The following is a 21,559-nucleotide window of genomic DNA, read 5'->3' on the forward strand; positions in this document are numbered from 1 at the left end:
ATTTCTCCCATCTTGTTTTATTTCTACCACTATTTCATTTTCCAGACGGTTCGTGCCATCTTGTGTTTTTTTCTGTCCATCTTTGATCTGTCATTCTTGCAACATGGCCAGCCCATTTCCATTTAAGCTTTTTGGCATAGCTCAAGGCATAAGTTGCTTTTGCATGCTTCGGTCCATTCTTTGTTGGCAAGTGTTTATTAATTTTTTTGCCTTTGCTGTGAATTTCCATGCCTGGCTACCAGATGTCAAGTACTATAATTAATTTGAGTTCATGACTTTTGTTTTAACAGCTGTTCAAATATTGCCCTTAAATATCTCCTTCAGACTCCAGTATTTATGTGTTATGTGCTCTTCTTTCTATCTCTATTTAATTGCGTCCTTTGTAGACACTTGTTCTCTTTCCTAAATAATTGTAGTCTCTGTATATTATAGTGGTATAGCGTCAATAATTATAGATTTTTTAAGTTGTTTGTCATTGTTATAGTTATACTCAGATTCATTTCCAGGCCCACCTTTCTACTGGCTACACGTAATGATTCAACCATGTATTGTAGCTGAATCCAGATTTTAACCTTGCAACACCAGATTATCTGCAAATCTTTCATGGCTTAGTATATTAACTCGTTACTTGTACTAGTCCAGGTTACTAATAATATGTTCCAGCACGGAAATTAAGATTTCAGGAGAGAGTGGGTCGCTTGTCTTTCAATTGAAAAGCTGGGCCAAGAGATTCCAGCGTTATTTTACCAGTATTATTATGGTATAATCATTTAATAACGTTAATGTATTCTACTTTTTTACTACTACTTTACTGTTCTTCTAAACTTTCTCTGTTGCTCGTTGTATTTTTCTTTCTTATTTATGTAATTGAGACCATTGGGTAGGCGTATCATAGTTTTGAAGTATCATATTAAAAAGTCGAGCTAATGTTTCAGCTAATATCGTTTGGGCAGTCCTTTGTTATCTTATGCTATCTGGACTTTTTTCTAATGTCAATATTTTTATTAATTCTGTTATTTTTCTTTTTCGTCTATTAGTTTAGTGGGATCATAGTTAATATATTATACAGTTCGTGTGGTGTCTCAAACTAGTTTCAACTTAGTTTGAGTTTTTCAATCGATTTTTCGCCTTTTTTTCATGTCGTAGTACGTACTAAAATAAATTTTTGATTTGTCAATATTTGATTGTAATAACCGGGGAAAAAGTATTTTTCTTATAGTATGTATAAACTTGTAATAAAATTTCTTTATATCTGGGTAGTTTTAAATAAGTAAAATGTTCTTTTTATTAGCTATTTCTCAATCGGTCAAAATGAGTGAATCTGATCAGAAGCCGCGACTTAAACTTGTGAGGCTTATTTCATTGTTGGTAAGAGTAGGACATAGATGGTTTAAGCGTTTTTAATCCGGGAGATCGATGTCAAAGATGCACCCTCGCTCTAGTCCCACCCATGTTACGGAGCAATGAACACTATTTTTGAAGAAGTGGAGCAAAATTGGCATACCTAGCAGTAGTTACGACATAACTGAAGAACTGGGAATTGTCTACAAAAAAGTTTTAGGCCATTTGAAAAAAGCTTGATATTGGGGACCAACACGAGCTGATCAAATTAAATCAAAAATATTTTATTTCTTAGAGAAATGAATTTCCATACAGCTTATGCGGAAGTCATGAGAAAAGACTTACATAAGGAAGAACCAGCAAGAAACACTAAGACTGCTCTTTTCTTACTGACAGAGACCTAATGAACCGTGTATCCATTTGCAATCCTTTGTTGAGATTATACAGTATAATACGTATATTAAGTGATTTATAACTGATGATAACAAGTGGATCACACAGCATTATTTCACAGTACCAGCTGTGAGAATGTTGGGAATAAAAGAGCATTCGTTCACCACCTGGCAAACTTTGGATTTGGGTTTCTACGCTAAGAACTGATGTGATTAAAGCAAAAAGTTGGAGAGAAACGGTCGAAATTGATCAATAGAAATAGGGTGGCATTTCTCCTCATTTCTAGCCACGCAACACTTAAAAGAGTTTGGCTGTGAGGTGTTAATACATCGCCATATAGCCCTGACCTTGCACCTTCTGATTTCTACGTATTTCATTCATCAGGTGACATCAAGAGAGGACTGCCAAAAGTACTTGTCGCGTTTCTTGATCAGAATCCCCAAAAGTTTAAGCCTACAAGATGACAAAAAGTCACCGAACAAAATGACACATATAATATTATCGTTATGAAATGTAAATAAACTATGAAAAAAATGCATACAAACTTTTTCCACAACCTATTATTAAATAATGCGACCTAGTATTAATTAATTTAAGGTATAAAATAAGTTACACTAGTATATTTAATTTTATAAGCGACATGTGTGACCCAGTTTGGTTTTCCAAATCTAGCAGCAAGCATTTTAATTGGTGGTATATCTGAATAGCTTTGTATAAGTAAATTTGCAGAAATGAAGTTGTACGAGTACGCAATTGAGTTGGTTTCCATTTTAAATTTCTCTCAATGCCAAGATACTTTTCAAAACGTTGCTAAATATTTTTAATGCTACGAAAAGAGATTTCTATTGTTTTTTATTTCAATAATTTTGATTATTCATTTAAAGATCAAATATAAACCAATGCGTTATTAATATATAAAAATAGGTCTGGTGTGTTTTGTCGTACGTTTTATTACTGCAACTAATAATTAGATTCCTTGTGGATTTTTTCCAGGACGATACCACAGGGGTACCTTTAAAAAACCAAGTACACCATAAAGGCCGGCAACGCTCCTGTGATTCTAACATTCTGTGGTACTAACATGACTTGTCAATGAAAATCTGTTAAGGAAACAATAGATTTTTTCTATATTGCTGTATCTCCATTAGAATTGTTCATCTCTCTTTCACGTTAAGTTTGTCTATACGCTAATATACTGTTATTCACAGAAGACACAAACGGTTCCGTTAGTAACAGGGTTTCCATTGGGTACATAACTCTTAACTAAGTATATAATTTAACATGTTTTTTTCTCTCTACCTCGATGAAAAGCTGTCTTTTAGTGAGTAAAAGTGGCCCACTCTCTCCCGACATGACGGCTTTTGTCCCTCGTACCAGGTACTAAAAGCGAGCTTTTCATCCAGGTGGGAAAAAAATCGTATACGCATCACGTGAGATAAGTAGAACATTGCCACCTTGAGAATGACCTACTTTTCTCCCTAGGTGCGTAATATACTATTTTCATTAGTTTGTGTATGATATATCAGCCCTCTTTTAAAGATGTGAAGTCGCCTCCCTGACAATTCTCGGAATCCTATTAATTATATCCTGCAAATGTTAGATTGCTTTTGCCATAGTACTAATAATAGCTAATACACGGTACTAATCAGTACTAATACAAGGTCTCACACATACGTCACAAGTGGCGTATAGAGTCTTGTGTTTTTATTTATAAATTTACTTTATTTCATATACTCGTGTAAGGTATTGAGTGGTTCGTTGCCACACTTAACATATATTGTAACGACGATTTGCATGAAATGATTTGTAAACTATGAAGCTGTAAATGTTGATTTACAAGAGTGCCAATGAGTTTCTTGTGACTTCTTCTCATTATAGCTCCTTTTCCGAAGTGGTGATAAATTTAAAAAGAAAAGGAAAACTTTTGGCATTCCTAAATGTCATTTCCTCGACCTACATGAATAAAGTTAATTTATTATATTATATTATTTTTTGTCGCAGAGCTTTTTTATTCTTATGAATAAAGTATTAAAATGGAGTTTACCTTAACAGGCGCCTCCCTGCTGATCTAATTCTGCTCATGGGTGGTTCGTCATCCGTCTCCATATCAATGATCGTATCATTTCGTTGAGCCTGGAATGATTGTTCCACGCTTGCAATGTTCCGTTGTATGTTTGCCAAGCCAGTGTCATCCATATCAGAACCAGATTGATCATCTGAACCCCTAGGAGACGCCTGGGAAGATGATGCTCTTGAACTGCTCGCCGAGCCAAAGAATCGATAGCGGGGCCTACGGACTGGCACTGCCACTCCTGGTACTTGACGTATTTCTGGTGCTTGTGGCGGTTCTGCTACTGCGGGAATCGCTGCCCCTGCTTGTGGTTCAGGTACCACCAGTACTTGAGGTTCCTCATTATCGTTTTCTCGGTCGGCATCTTCTACAACAATCATCGGGATGGCGATAATCAAATATACGTCCATCTCGATGAATGCCTGAAACAAAAAAAAAATATATTAACCACAAATGATATAATTTCCGTATATTTTTAAAAATAGAAGACTTAATAAGTCATTTATGATTGTATTCATTCATATTTTAACTTTGTAATATGAATACATTGGTAATATATATTCTTGATAATATTATTAGATACATATAAGTGAATTTTATAGAATCTGTCATAACCATAATGGGCCAAAAATCTTATTAAGTCTGCTATTCGGCTAAATCGAGGTATTAAGACTTTTTGGGGCTATCAATGTGCTTTAACAACATGATAATGAGAAAATGTTCAAAACAAATGTATTATGAAATTTAAAACAATTGTTAAAAGATGTTTATGTAGTAAAGGTAAGTAACTATAACATAACACGTTTAAATGACTTTCCTTATGGAGATTGGGAACGAAGCTACCACCCCCAAGCTATTTAAATTATAAATTAAATTGTAACGTCGTTTAATAGAAGAAAACAACCAACTTCAAAAAAAAACTATTCCACAACAAAATAATATGTAGTAAAAAGTAAAAAAAATTGCGTATTCTTCTAAAACTTAATAATAAACTGATTTTTAGAGTAAGTAATAAATAAAGTAAGTAATAAACTAATTTGTAACTACATTATATTGTCATAATACATAATTTGATTGACTTTTAGATAGTAATATTTGTCATCTCATTTTATTTACGAGAACTCTAAAAATTAGTTTATTATTAAGTTTTAGAAGAATACGCAATATTTTTTTACTTTTAGTGCATATTATATTGTTTTGGAATAGTTTTTTAGAAGTCAGTTGTTTCTTTGTTATTTTTAATTTTTTGAGTTTTAGTGAATCTGAAGTACACTAACTAATTTGTCTAAATATTTGTACACCTGCTAAACGTGCTGCAGTGAGACAGCGCCATTTAAATGAAAGAGGCATTTCAAGAAAGACTTGCGAAGAGTGCAAAAATAGATAGAACGCTTTCGTCGTGTTGCAATGTACCAACAAAGCAGAATCAAAGAAGTTTGATTACAGACAGTTTATTGCGAAATTCTGCCACAGATCGCTCTTTACTGTAAGCCATTAAGGGGGTCCATTTATCATCATATTTTCTTTTCCTTTATTTTAAATGAAAATAAGGGCAAGCGAGGCGTTCAGCTGATGCTAATTGATAGGCCCTGCCCATAACAATGAAAAGCCGCGCAGGATTATTGAAAAACCCAAAAATTCTGTGCGGATTGTTGTTAGCCACGATACCTGAGGTCCGAATTCTGTGCGTGTCAATACGCAATCCACGCACAAATGTTCTCTGTTTTTATTTTAACTATGCACAAAAGAGACAATTGGAGTACGTATTCAGGAATGTGGAACAGAACGTGAACGTATTCTAGAATATGGACCTTAATGCTAGACTCTAGACTGTATCATGTTTCAGTCTTATCATTGGAATTTCTCCAACGCTACATCTAAACATTAGTGTCTGTGCACACGGGCGGTGCGTCGCCGCTCCGTTGTTACGCCATAATGATGTGACTTACAGTCTGTTAATCTTCCTTCATATTCTCGCGGGATGCAAGTCCAGTGTGCTTGGAACGAGGCTCTGTATCGCACCGTGTGGCTCATGGATATTAGTATATAAAACGTCGGAGCGACAACGCTCGGGCGCCGCGTCGCCACCGCAACGCATCGTGTGCACAGGCACTTAGTGACAAGGGGGGCCAATCATCACGTGATCAGATCGTGTGCTGATTATTACTATAGACCAGGATCTCAAGAGATAACTTTCAATTTATCCTTTAATTTAAGAATTTATTTAACACATTGAAAATGTATCCATATCTCATATAATATACTAGCTGACCCGACAGACGTTGTTCTGTTCATAATAAAAAAAACTCTTGCGGATGGAATTTTGGAAAATCTTAGCTGACCTCTACTCGGTGAAAAGAATTTTCCTACCAAATTTCAAGTCTTTAGCTCTAATGGTTCCAGAGATATCGCGATGAGTGACTATATACGTGGAAATCTCTTATATATATATATATATATATATATATATATTAGATGACCCGACAGACGTTGTTCTGTATATAACAAATAAAATACTGTTCTTATGAATTTGTCAATAATATTTCATAACATCAAGAATTAATTCGTAAATCATCCTCCATGTTGTTATAATTGTCACAGTAGAACTGTCAAGCGTATGTCCGTAATTCTTCCCTAGAAAATATGTCCATACAAATATTCGAAATTAAAATAATTATGGATCCCAAATCGAAATAACAAATATCCTATCACTCAAGTTGGACTTAACTGCACTCCATGAAGTTGTCCCCATTAAAACTCGTTCATTAGTTTAGGAGTTCACTGGAAACAAACATCAGGACACTGCTTAAAATATTGATACCTACTTATATCTGAAGTATTATATAATTACTATGTGTCTAATTAAGTACTTAAACCTGTAGGTGAACGGTTCGTAATATTCGTCAACAACAATTATTTGACCATAACGACGGCCGAATATCGTTGAAATAATTGAAGTTCCGTTACTTTGTCATAGATTCCATTATCAGAACACAACCAAACTCTCATCAATCTACACTTGAAGTACATCCTTTCCAATAAAAAAGAATTTAGAACCTAGTTCTTTTTTGAAGTCGATTAAAAAAGCAGAGTGCTGAGTTTCTCTTGTAGTAATTGTTGTCTTTCAATAAGTGATTTAATATCTTATATTGAATTAAAATATCTGAATTAAAATTTAAATGCAGTAAATCGTACTTTGAGAATATTTGATAAGGATGGTGGTCAAGCTGAAAAGAGATGCGGGTTTTAACTTCAAAGGCACGGTAAGGTGGGATACGAAACGATGTAACAACCTGTTACAGTGCAGTTACATTTATCGAGATTAATAACGGCGTTCTTAAACAAAGCTGCGACAGGGAACCGAATATATAGAGAACCAATCTTCAAGCTTTGAATAGGCATACATTTGAATTCGAAAAACGAACACACATTGTGAAAGTCAACGGTTCTATCTATTGCGCCAACGATGCTCAAATTAAGTATTTAATTAAGTAGAATTAAGAAAAATCTTAATAAGATTATTACTTAATCTTATATCAAATCTAATATCTATTAAAAGTTCGAAATTCTCGGTGCTCTCAAGTATAAATAGTCCCAGCTATCTGTATGAACGTCCAAATTGAAATCTCCGTAAAGTGGCAGAGAAATCGCGTCTTTATTTTGTAATAAGTGAGCCTTGAGTATAGTTCAGGATGGGTGTGTTACTTGTAGTGGAAAAATCGCAATGTTTTGTTTTTTATAAATCGCGACCGAGACCGACACACGTAAGGCGTGATAACAAAATTTTAAAAACTTAATATTGTGTGGATTCATTCTGTTACTCGAAAAATGCTTCGTATTTATCAGCAATTAGAATTTAATACCAGTGCGCGTTTTCTTCAACAGTCAATCCGAAAAACACACACAAGAACTTAGAGAAAACTACTTTCTATTGCTCATTTTAAATCACTTTCATTAGATATTATTTTACAAATAACTATAATCTACTAATTCGTATTCTACGTTTTAATTTTAGATTATGCACACAAAAGATTAAAATTATTATTAAAACAGACAAAATATGGTAAGTCATGTGGAAGTACTTTAATAATAGTTTTTTATGTATAAATTTTTGACACGAAATTTGTAATTAAGGTTTTCGCTATGTCGCCCGTTATAACACAATCAATGCTAGCGCAATCTAAATTGCAGCATGACGTAGCCTGACAAAAGAAGGCGTCTTAACGTAGCTGATGAATAAGTGTATTGTTGGCACTAGCTTTATTTCACGACATTTAATGAATAGCGAATTGAAACACTTTCTGGAATACAGCGAGAACGCAATATAAGGCAACGACAATATGCGATTCAAGATGTCGAGCCATTCACAGAGCATTTAATTAGTCAGCGAAAGCTCGAGCGGCTCTATGAAGCTGTCAAATGGATCGATATGGTACCGGGTCGCACTATTCCAGAGATTATAATGATGCTAATAAGTCTTTGCTTCTATGTGGCCCTGGTACTGGTAGATATTTTGCGAATCGACATATACACTGAATAGAAGTAAGGCGTTATTTTCGATGATTCAACGTTTTGGTCTTTCTTATTTGTTAACTATTATAATGATGCTTATAAGTCTTTGCTTCTATGTGGCCCTGGTAGTGGTAGATATTTTGCGAATCGACTTCTACACTGAATGAAGAAGTTAGGCGTTATTGGAGTTTAATCCTTAAGAATTGATTTTCATATAAGGCACCCGGTATGAGAAAAATATGGAGAGTAAAACCTACTCATCAAATGAGATAGTAACGTTTTTGGTGCGTATCATTTCTCGCGCACCTTTCACTCTACAGTTGGCGTAACAGTCTAGACGCTCGGTCCCTACATTAGTTGTATTGCAGTGATACGGATAGCAAACATCATTTTTCTTTTCTTGTATTTTGAAGATTTATTATATTATTGAAATTGATTTATTATTATACTTTCATAAAGTTAAGTGAAAATTCTATAAATTATGGAAGAATGTGGTGTAAATAATAGTGTCGGAAAATCTGATTATTCATCTATATCTGAGAATTCATACATTAATCTGACATGTATTATATATATACCTAAACATGTGTGCTTTGTATTTATTAAATATTAAATTATCAATATAGTTCTTCGCTTTATATGGCCCTGGTAGTGGTAGATATTTTGCGAATCAATTTCTACTTTGAATGAAGAAGTTAGGCGTTATTTTCGATGATTCAACGTTATGGTCTTACTTAGTTGTTAACTAGAACTTGTAAGAGGGGCCAAACAGTGCGTTGGTTTTCAGTTTCAGCTGAAACTGTTTTTCAGTGTCACAGCAACAATTGGTACATAATTCAAGAAATCCGTTTTCAGGACTGGTCATACTAAACCCTTATGTTAAAGGAACATTCTAGAATGAAAATTCTAGAATTCATGGCATGTTCGAGTGAGATGGAAGAAAAGAATTTTCTAGGAACTCGGGCAAATGTTCTAGAATTGTGCGACTATGATGGAATGATATCTGGATAGAGACGTGAGATCGAACATTCTAGACTTATGTGTCGAAATAGAACCTTAACAAGGAAGAAATTTCTCTAATATTGTTCTCAGGCATATATAAGCAGGCCGCCGAATGCCAAGTCAATAATTTCAAAGAGATAACAGTAAGAATATTGTGAACAGTTATTAATTATTAAATTAGTGTAAAGAGTGCGTAATTAATGTCAGTGTTTTGTGTTTGCCTAGTCAGTCTATTTTATTGTGTATTTAAATAAATCTCTTATATTTTCTTTCAGTAAATCCTAAATTATATTTAGTTTAACAACTTTTCTATCCACCAACCCCTTTCTCGTTTATATATAATATAATGTTTAAACATTGTGGTATGTTGAGTGTCCCCTTTTCACACAAGATAGTCGATGTCATAATTAAATTATTATCCGATCATTGATAGATATTACGCGAGATATCTTGTCGTCGCGACGCAATAAAGCAATTAGTCTAGAATGTGCAGTAAAAAAATATAATTACGATATAAGATCCGGCAATTTAAAACTATACTATACATATTATATTAATAATACGTTACTTATTTATTTTATGATATGAATACAAATATATGGGTTAATAGTGAGTTCTAGAAGACAGAAACTGCACCACGTGTTTAAATCTATCTTTATCTTTAAACCACAAAACTATCTTTCTGCGTTCAGTGTTTATTTATGTCTAATATTAGTGCAGTAGGTCTAAAACTTGAGTATTAATCAATATTAATAGACCTATAAATAGAAATTAATCTATTTAACTGTTGTTTTTTTTAATTTTTTAAATTTGTAAAAAAAGTGAAAACAACAACATAAAAGTGAAAATAAAAGTGAAAAAAAAAAAACAACATAATCAATGATTCATATGTGTACATTAAAATATATATATTTTACTGATAAATTTATCTTTCATATTTTACACCTTCATCTGTGACTTAAACAAAACATTGGGCTTTAATAAAACGTTATAAGCAATGAATGTCATCATTCATGTATTTTTTATGAAAATAAGGGACGAGACGAGCGAACGTTGAATTGATATTAATTAATACGCCCTGCCCAATGCTGAACCGCTAAGGATTATTTAAAAATCATAAAATTCTGAGCGGCACTACAATCGCGCTCGTCATCTTGAGACATGAGATGCTTAGTCTCTTTTGCCCAGTAATTTCACTAGCTACGGCGCCCTTTAGACCAAAACACAATAATGCTTACACATAACTGCTTCACGGCAGATAAAGACGCCGTTGTGGTACCCATAATCTAGTCGGCATCCTGTGCAAAGGAGCCACTTATTTTAAGGAATAGTTTTATTCTATATTTTGAATTATTTTAATAGCAGTGTATGTATAATCTGATTGTAAGATATTTAGGTTAACGTACACAATAATAAGGCTGTGTGTGATGAGCCATTTTGCAAAATTATATAGCGTAGGACGTAGGTACTAGCGAACGTGAGTCTGACTACTACTTTAGGACAGTTTTAGATAACTTAACCTTTTCAATCGCTGTGGGCTTGCACCCGGATCTATAGTGGTTCATTATTTTAGTGTAGACAGCCCCGGTCACCACTATCGTTGCCGTGGCAGTGCAAGCCGTCTTTCCTGCCATATCACGAAAGACGTCATCCAACGGATCTTTACTAACGTCAACGTGCTGGCCTTTATAGAGCCAAACTGACGCACGTGACGTAAGCAAGAAGTCAGGCTTCTTAGTAGGTAGGGCAATGATTTCGTATTTTATTCCAATACTATAAGTACAATCGAGCAGTTTATAACTTTTTTTTATATTTGTGCAACGTTTGGAGCATTATTGAGTTAATGGTCAGATAATATGATAAAAATGGTGAACTTAGGCAGAAAATTATTTCATTTGAAAACTTTGACTACGTCAATAATTAGTAAGTTGCGAGTGAATAACTGCTGATTTACGTCTCTTCAAAAGATTTTAAATACTGATTTTTATCTTTATTACAAGCTAGGTGTAGTAGAGATATATACCTCATATTCTCAAAAAAGTTGGAATTGAGACTATTTTTACATTTTAGGCAAATATTTTATACTCTCAACTCAATGCCTCATAGTCAATCAATACAAGACGTACAAAGAAAAAATTTGGAGCCAAAATGTTGTAAAAACATAGCCCCTGTCCCTTGAGTAAATCAGAAAAACGAATTCACTGTTGTTTATCTTATGGGAAGTATAATCGATGTATGAAAAGGAGATAAACAGAAACCACAAACACTGTAGCGAGGTCGGGATGAATATTTTGGCGCGAAACAGCCCAGGGGAAGCAAAAACTCGTTGGAGCATTGTTGTCCCTTACGAACTAGTTATTTACACGAAAATATTTTATGAAAGCGAATAAAGTGTTGGAACAAAGTGTGTACAAAATTACAAATTACCGTTTTAAATATTTAAGGCCGGTGACGAAGTACTAATAAGCAATAGCTTACGTTATATTTGTAATCTTACTTTGTGAGTTTGTGACTACAACTTCGCCTGTACATTAATACTACTGATAATAGGTGGTAAGGTGTTGGTTTGGTTAAAATAATAAAACTCATCAGAAACTATTCAGTACTCCCCAGGTCTCATATATTATTAGATGCAGCACCATACAAACTAATTGGTTATGTAGATTAAGCCATTGTAAATACTCTATTTGAATGAAAAATGTGGCCGTTGAGTTTCTTATATGTTCTTCTCGCGAGCTCAACTTATTACAAACATATGGTAAATTCAGTAATTTAAAAGAAATATTTATACTGACGATTTAAAAGCGCTTAGTTTAAGCCTAATTGAATAAATTTTATTAATTCGACTTTGAGCACGTGCTAAAGGTTAGGCTCACTTCGGTTACCTTCGATTTATCAAACCTTGCTTATATTACTTTTCTATACTTCAACATTAATTTTGTTTTATATTGTAAATCTGTTTATATCCATCATAAATACTCATATACCATAATTTCACGTGTCACTCTATTATCATGAATATTTAAATAATACAAGCCCATTGTGTTTACATTTACTCTAATTAATTAATTAATTATAATATTAACATTGCGTTATAGTAGTATTAACTAGATGCTAAAGCTACAAAGCAAACTATTGTGTGCTAAGCACTCTCTGTGCCACTGATGGTTCCAGACCTATTGAAGCACTACTACTGTGTCCATTATTAATAATTAATAATAAGCGCGCCTGGTTCAAGCACATTGATAATTCATATCGTTGAGAGCTACGAATGTATTCGTATAAAGTTTGGAATATCCAATAGTGCATGCCTCGTAATTTATTTTTTGACAATACTCTAAGGTGTGTAAAATATATAGATAGATATACAAAAATAAAAGAAGAGATATGATTATAAATTAAATGTAGCTAAATACTTTTTATTGCATTTGCTGACGATATACAAAAAATGAACGAAATCGGTGAACTATGTAGAGGCCAATATGTAGACTTTATGTTTGAGCAAATATTAACGCACTGTAGAATTTGGTCACTAGGTCAATGATTCAATGAACTTCAATCTTTGAACATCAATAAGCGATGCTGCCGTTCCGCACACTTCAAGTTCAAAGTCGCTGGTCCTTCATCGGACAGATTTAAAGCGACGTTGCCGCCTTTTGCTTCTCGCTCCTTGCCACATCTTGCGGTGACTTCAAAAGAAGAAAATACCCTTAGCTCCAGAGGTCAATGTACGTTATCAGTACTCTCTGTAGTATTTCTAAATTTATTTAAATATTTTTTTAGTTTGAAAATTTCACTTTATCAATTTAAAGTTTTTATTTAAATGATTATTTTTGCGTTACTTCTATGCACTAGTATTACTTATATTTTTTATTTATTTCATAGAAATGTAATCCAGACTGTAAACACAGAATAATCATTAAACGATAGTAAATTTCACGCTTATTTTAGTTGAGAATGTCCGCAGTGTGTTAATTTTTAATAATAAAAAACATATTCCGGTACGAATTTGTTTTCGATCAATTTCCCTACCACATACACAAAAATATTATTTTTATTGTTATTATAACTCTGTTAAACAGAATAATTGTTATTGGAATATATTTTATGATACTCATAAATTATATGACTTGATATAAGTGACCTGTAAGTGCGATATAGATAAAAAAAATCAATTACACTTTCGACAAATATGCTTTTTTCGATTGTATATTTTGATATGCACTAGCATACTGTCTAAATAAATAAGTAGAAATTAAAAAGATAAGTTCTTTTTAATTTCTAATTAGTAAGCACTTATGACGAAATATTTTTCATAGGCCTATTATTTCACTGTATTCTGATGTCATATTCGAAATAATAATGTGAACTAACTTTCCTCCTTGAAGCCTTTTATGCAAATCCACCGTAATGTTGCGTCGCGAATTGAAGGGCATTACATCCTAAGTTAACATTTAATTAATAGAATTTTTTTGACAAATCATATTAATGTTGTTGTAAAAGTATATATGATTATCCCTGTCATTTAGTAGATAACTTTAAATATTGGTAAAATAATTCAATTTCAATATTTAACCAATTATAAAGTCAAAAAATATTTGAATGATATAAATATTTGGGACTCATGTTTGTAAACTTATTATTATCGAATGTTAAATATATAATGTATTCATTTATATACTGTTTTTATAAGTTACTTTACTATCTTCCTCCTGAACTGCAGTAAATAGTTTAAATAGCGTAAATAATTCGCAATATTTACTCTCTTGTGCTGAACATGCCTATATAGTTTGAGAGATTGCTCCTAAGCTCTAGATTTGGTCAGATTTACCCGGTCATACAGTAACAAACAGAATACCGTTAAGATATTCTGTATTTCATCAAAGTTCTTGTAATTCCTCTTATACCGTAAGATAACTTATACTGCAAGTTCACTTACAATCAGACCTCGTAAGCTCGCCTTGTCCATATCCATGATCAAAGAAATATGCTACTTAGTTTAATTAACTCTCAACATGGTTTGTATAAACTATAGTATAATTTTATTATTAAAGTTTTGACTGACGTTAATGAAAATGTAAACTCATTAAATTTAATGATTTGCAAAGATTTGAGTTAAGTCCTTGAAATGAGAAAGTTCTTTTAATTTTAACCAGGTCACGTCCGTGTTGCTTCTGATATAAATTTGTTGTTAGCTTAAAAAATAAATTATACTAACGGCCACTTTCCGAAGCTAATCTTACTTATCAAATTTTGTGAATAGGGTGCGCTAATTTATTTTAAAATTGTTGTTTGTTATTGTTTTTGCAAAGCATTAGTTAAGAACTTTTGCTTTGCAAAAATAACACATTTTTGGTAAGTAAATTTTTAAATTTTAAATTTTACTGTGATACAGCCAGACAGATAAGGAAAGGAATTTACAATGTATTTCTTATATCTAATAATGGATATAAGAGATTGGCACCTATACAATATTCACATATATAGATATATAGTCTCATCCCGTATTTTCAAAAACAATCTCAAAAAAAGTATGTGATATTGCAAGAAATTATAGAATATTCTGATAAACGCCGAAAGAAGTGAAAATTATTACAGTAATATAATTACTGTACATATTGTTATCACAATATTTAAAAGTATATATTAAAACAAAATATAGTTGTATTTATGGTGTATTTCGTATTATTGAAAGTACCTGAATGAAGTTTTAATTTTTGTGATACGTGTGAAGCTGTGGTGAGAAATTAACAAGCTGCAATTATTGTTCGCAAACATTTCAGTGAAACTATGCATCATTTGGACTCTGAAGAACAAATGAATAATTCAGACAGTGTGTGCTGCCGGCCTATGCAACACAGTACAGCCCTAATAAACACACGGAATACACAATATAAAGCCGGATTGTGTTTCATCAAATCAAAACCTACACATAAATAGAATTAAAGTGTCTGTTGAATATAAAAATTTATATATTTTTACTGAAACCTTACGAATGTTAACGTACTCTACAGAAAGCAATAATTAATATTCACAATTAGGTATTGGTCCTTTTTAACATACTTTCGGATTTGATTATTCAATATTATATCAAATCATCCACTTTTATCGTATAATTATTTATTGAAATTAGTAAAAAATGCTATTTTCCGCAACAATTAATATAAGGTTTAGTTATAATATGATTACATAGATTAAAATTATTTTAAAATGTCACCAACAATTGAGTTAGGGATTATGTATTCGAAATCTTCGAACAATTTTATAAGGAACACGACTAAATCCGATCCGATAGGTTTAACAAAAATAATAAATTATTAACAACAGAATACAAAATTTCATTTAATTTTTTTTTACAAAAGCTTTACTCTAACGAGCTTATGAAGCGCGTTGATATTGTAGAATTTACAAAGAAAATAGGTGCTATTAAGGATATATACTTGCGTATGTACAAACGTATTATTCGGTTTAAGTTTATTTATAATAGGACGTTGTAAGACGAGCTAGGCCGTTGTCAGCTTCCCTCGCCCCGGGCCTACTACTACGCTGCTACGAGGGGTAGTCGCAAGCAACGCGTTACCAAGATCTCCTCTCCGTTCCTGTTCCTCATTTGCAGACGTGAGCTATTTTGTTCAAGAAAATGCAATTATTAATAGTCTGATATACCTAAGTATGCTTCTAAATTTAACTATAGCCTTGCTGTGTTTATTTTATAGCATATACATTAGGTAAAAAATATTTAGAGGTTTATAACATTACTTATCTATATATAATAATTATCTACAATACGTTACATTAAGTAAAAACTATCAGTAAAATCAAGAATAAATTATTATATATTATACTAGCTGACCCGACAGACGTTGTTTTGTAGATAATAAAAAAAAAAACTGTTTTATAGGAATTTGCCAATAACATTTCAAAACATCAAGAATTAATGCTCCCTGTTGTTATAAATAATGAAATTGTTTGACAGTGGAACTGTCAAACCGTGCGTCACTAAATGTGTCCATACAAAACAAATATTGAAAAATAAAAATAACTAGTCCCAAATCGAATTAAAAACTATCCTATGTCTCTAGTTGGACCAAACTGCACTCCATTTAGTAATCCCCATTAAAATGAGTTTATTAGTTTAGGAGTCCATCGCGTACAAACAACGTGTCACGTAATATATATATATTAAGATTATAATTACTTAAGTAGTTATAGTAACTTTTCTTAGAGTTAATACCAATAACTAATCTAATATATTATTAAAACGATCTCTACCGGTTTATTAGAATGAAAGTATGGAATGTAATGGATATACTTTGTATCTACACCTCCATTGGATTTAAAAATAATTGGACAACTCATAAATTATCCTGTTATCCTGGATAAGGATAGATCCTAATTACGCGGTTAATTAATTGCCTTCGTATGTTATTTAATTTACCTCTATATCATAATCTGCTCCTTAAAGATGAACACATAAACAAGACCATCATATTGAATGCAGTAGATGAACTCGTGGTGGTCATTTAAGCGTGGGGCCAAATAAATTAATTGACAAATTCAAATTCAAATATTTTTATTCAAAATAGGATGTGACATGACTTATTGAAAGTCAAAAAACTACCACCCATTTCAAAATGAATGCCTCAGACCTGAGAAGAATGGGCGCAACAAACCTAGCGGGTTTTTTTTATGGAATAAATATGTTTACAAAGTAATATTGTACAATTAACCTTATTATTTAATAGCCTGAGGGCGGTCACTCTATTCCCAATCTGTAACCCAAATATAATGTATAACAAAAATATAATGTAGAAAAATTCAGTATTTCTATTCCCTTATGGGTAAGGGAAGGGCGTATAACTTGCCATAAATCTATCTCGTCATTTCTCCACATAAGAAATTAAACTATTATTATTATTATTAGATTATCTCTGGACTTAACGTCGATTAGTTACGGTGATACAAAACAAGCATCACTAGGATATAATTATTAATAAATAAACTACGATTAATTTTTTCAGTAGGTTTTATGCAAAGGTGTTGTGATATGATGCAGATTATTATTATTATAATGAGAAATCAAGCAAAGAATCTGGGTTAAGTAAAAAAAAAATAATTTTCTCGCAATACTATAATAGTAACACAGAACAAGAAACTACAGAACTATTAACATCAAAAGTCAAACTATAACAATTAAAATATCACGACATGTACGTAGCGGTAATGAAACTGCAAACCGTATTGACGCAACAGAACGAGCGCGAGGGGATGAAAGAGGATCGGCAAGGGGGGGTGCACGTTCAAGCGAGGACCAGAGATAATGTGGCGATGTAGTAATAACAATCTTATGAATCAACTGATTTCACGTATACCAGATTTTAATATTTTATGGTTGACAGTATTTTTTTTTGAGAATAAGGGACGAGACGAGCAGGATGTCCAGCTGATGGTAATTGATACGCTTTGCCCATCACAATACAGCGCCGCTCAGGATTCTTGAAAAACCCAAAAATTCTGAGTGGTACTATAATAGCGCTCGTCACCTTGAGACATAAGTTGTTAAGTTTCATTTGCCCAGCAATTTCACTACGGCGCCCTTCAGACCGAAACACATTAATGTTTACACATTAATGCTTCACGGCAGAAGGCGCTGTTGTGGTATCCATAATCTAGCCAGGACCTGAGGAAAGGAAGGAGGCCTCCCTTTGGTAAAGCATTATCGATATCGATAAACTTTATTCGTACGTTTAAAATAAATTCAGTGAAGTGCAAATTGAACTTTGTAAATCTGAGTTTTTCAATGCATTTTGTGTAGTGAATATCACGGACGGAAGAACTATGTAAATTTTATTTGGCAAGCTTTTTCAATAAAGTCCATTCTGTTTATTTTCAGGTACAGGTCGCTTTTCACTTTGAGTATATTTAATAAACAGTGACCGTTGCACCGGAAAGCCCTCGCTTTGATGAGTAAGTTTACAATGAATGGGCACGTTTTATTAAAAATTTGTCTATATTGGAAACCGTTCAATCCAGGTATTCAATAAACGCGTAGTTAAAATTTTAATATCAGGCTTAATTGTGTAGCCAAAGCGGATTGTTAGGAATTTCGATACGAAATGAAAGGTAACAAATTATTAATCATTTTAGTTTTCAAGTTAGCAATATGAAAGTTACAATTAACGTTAACGGATATTTAAAAAGAAAATAATTATGATAATGGATTTTTTTGAATTTTTTTTATATTAGTGCGATCCAAAGTTTTAGTTTGTTATGGTCGGTGAAAAGACGTCAAAATGTAACGTATACGAGCAAACTTACATTCACAGTTATAACATTATACATAGTTAAAAGATAAGGTTACAAACTATTATGAAACAAGTCATCTTTTAACTCCTATTGTACTATATAATAATGAGGGTAATCAAATAATACAATTGAACATAAATTACAGCGCAAAAGGCATTTCGCACCTTCCGTATTATTTATTATCTACTCACAATAACGCTAGGAGCTAAAGCGACAGTCGGATTGAGCTTCACAGCCTTATCTGGGAGACAGGCGTGCATATATATGTATGGATGTATTTTTATGTGTAGATCAAGGAAGCCAGAAACAGTAGTTTGCATTTGGGTATTTAAACTGCCTGTTAGAAGTTTTCAAAATAACATAGTTTAATATTATGAGAAGCCATACTTTCGAATGGAATTAGAAACATGACAACGGATCGCGGCTTAACTTTAATTGGGACATTTCGTTCTTTAAACTTGTCATAAATTTTAATAAGCTTTTTACATCATCAGAAACAAAGGAACGTCCTTAATTTTTTTTTATTTATGCTTCTTTAGGCGCGTTATGAAAAAAATATGAGAGAAGAATTTTAAGATACTCTCGCGTCACTGTAACACAAAAATAACAGCGTGAAGTGGGTTCCTAAAATATTCTAACGTTTGCGACATTCATTTTGTTTTTTGGTTTCTTCATCCATTATAAGGATAGGCAAAGGGTTCAAGCTCGTACAGCCGTATTCGTTATTTAACAATTAATTGTCGAAGCCATCGTTGCAAGATTTTAACAATATTGTTTATACAAATGTAGAATACCACGAGGAATAAATAATTTTCAGGATTTTGGGTTTGTTAGGCCAAAGAAGTATAACTTCTAGCATACATAAGTTCACCCACACTTTTTTTTATTCAAGAATACCTTTAAAATAAATGTAACAGAGAAATATTAATGGTTGCTACATTTCAAACTTTTTCTGGAAATATATTGGTAAGTAATAAAAAATAGTTTTTACTTTATAACTTGTTAAAGCCAATTTAAAAATTGTTGCAAATCTAGTTAATGGAAGTGAAGAATAAACTGTCTCTGTGAAAGTTCTTAATAAGAGTATGACAGTTGGTGGAAGTTGCAACTAAGGCACTTTAAGTTTTACTTTTATTACTTAAAGAAATATCGTTGTAAAACTCCATTTTAATTAATTTTAATTAATTTATTGGCACTTGATAACACCCTTGCTTTATATATTTAGGGGCTTTTATATGTATGTACATGTCAGCTCCATTATAATCTTAGAAAAATAACACTAAAACATAAGAAAACCAAATTTTTTAACTTAACAAACTAAAAAAACAGTTAATGAAAGGAAAAGCAAGTTATGCTGTCTTCAACAAATAAGACTTATGGATTCAAACAGACTTATGGCATCCTTAGCTGCAGGACGGGCAAGTATATTTACAAACATACCCACATCAAATCTGTTCAAACCCATTAGTCCTACAATTTTGTCTCTACTAGGTTTCGAAATGGTTGCCTGGAAGAGATCACTATATATTGAAAAGGCCGCCATTTGCACCATATGATGTTATTATGTATGTTGTTAGTTAAGTTATATTTTGTTAATGTGGTGTCAAAAGGTGTGATAAATAAATAAATGAATGATTTTAATTGATATTGTAAAGTAAATAAAGGTACATGTCGTGATATTTTCATGCTGTCACTATTTTGAATTTCTTTGTTAAAAGTTCTGTAGTTTCTGCTGTTCGGTTTCGCTATAATTGTACTTCCGGAAAATAAATACTTTTTTAACTTAACCCAGTTTTTTTTTATTAATTTATCATTAATGTTATAATAATATTCAGCATCATATCACAACTCCTCTATATAATACCTACTGAAAAAATTTATGGTAGTTTATTTATTGATAATAACATCCCAGTGATGCTTGTATTGCACATCGTAACAAAGGGAAGACGTGACGTCATCGAGATCCATATATAATGTTAAGGGGTAGTAATTTTAATATTGAACAATTGACTCTAATGCTAATCGTCTCGATTGAATGCACAATGTTAACACTTGATTGAGCACATAACCGAGTCTGTATCTGAGAACGATAATAAAGTGGAATGTATAAAGTAGTTAGTTGTGGAATGAGCTTCCTTGTGCGGTGTTTCCCGTACGATACGATATGGGTACCGTCAAAAAAAGTTCGTACACCTTCCTTAAACGCCGGCTACGCTCCTGTGATTCCTCTGGTGTTGCAAGAGATTGTGGGCGGCGGTGATCACTTCACACCAGGTGACCCATCTAGTTTAAAATATTTCTGTTTGTTTGTCGTAGCTTTAACCTAAGTTGCTTTTATTTCTGTATCTTTATCGATGGGAACTACTTTGATAGTACTGGCATATATCTAGGTCCATGCAAAAATGTTGTTCCGTGTCATCATCATTATCAGCCGGAAGATGTCCACTGCTGGACAAAGGCCTCCCCCAAAGATTTCCATGATGATCGGTCCTGCGCTGCCCACTTCCAACGTATTCCGGCTATCTTGACCAGATCGTCAGTCCAACTTTTAGGGGGCCTACCAACACTGCGTCTTACGGTACGTGGTCACCATTCATGGACTGTACTGCACCAACGTTTATTATAAAAAATATTTAATGCATTTATATAAAGCTAATGCACAAAGATAAGTCTATCAATACTGGAGAGTTAATATTTGTGTAAAGGTGTTAATTAAAGCTTATTAAACAGAACCACCCCTTGCGTGTTTCAAACACAAGTGTTGTTTACAAGGAGTGTTATTAATATTAACCCCAACTTTTCATTTATTACTGATTTTGCCTTGAAATGGTATTTATAACATTAAAACGAGATTTACTATCATGCTAGCTGTTACCCGCGACTTCACCTCTTCACTAGTGTAACTATATTAGTTTATGTTCCAATGCTATACTT

At 32.7% G+C, this 21,559-nt stretch overlaps 1 protein-coding gene across 1 annotated transcript in view; it reads right to left on the reverse strand.

The window, feature by feature from the left end:
* LOC126978888 (otoferlin-like) overlaps window positions 1-21,559 on the reverse strand; it is a 107,401-nt gene that overhangs the window by 47,175 nt on the left and 38,667 nt on the right. The window contains exon 4 of the mRNA XM_050828003.1: window positions 3,779-4,227. Within this exon, the coding sequence (XP_050683960.1) occupies window positions 3,779-4,227 (449 nt within the window). The remainder of the gene's footprint in view (window positions 1-3,778; window positions 4,228-21,559) is intronic.

Source organism: Leptidea sinapis, chromosome Z (genome assembly GCF_905404315.1).
Source record: "Leptidea sinapis chromosome Z, ilLepSina1.1, whole genome shotgun sequence".
Lineage (NCBI taxonomy): Eukaryota > Metazoa > Arthropoda > Insecta > Lepidoptera > Pieridae > Leptidea > Leptidea sinapis.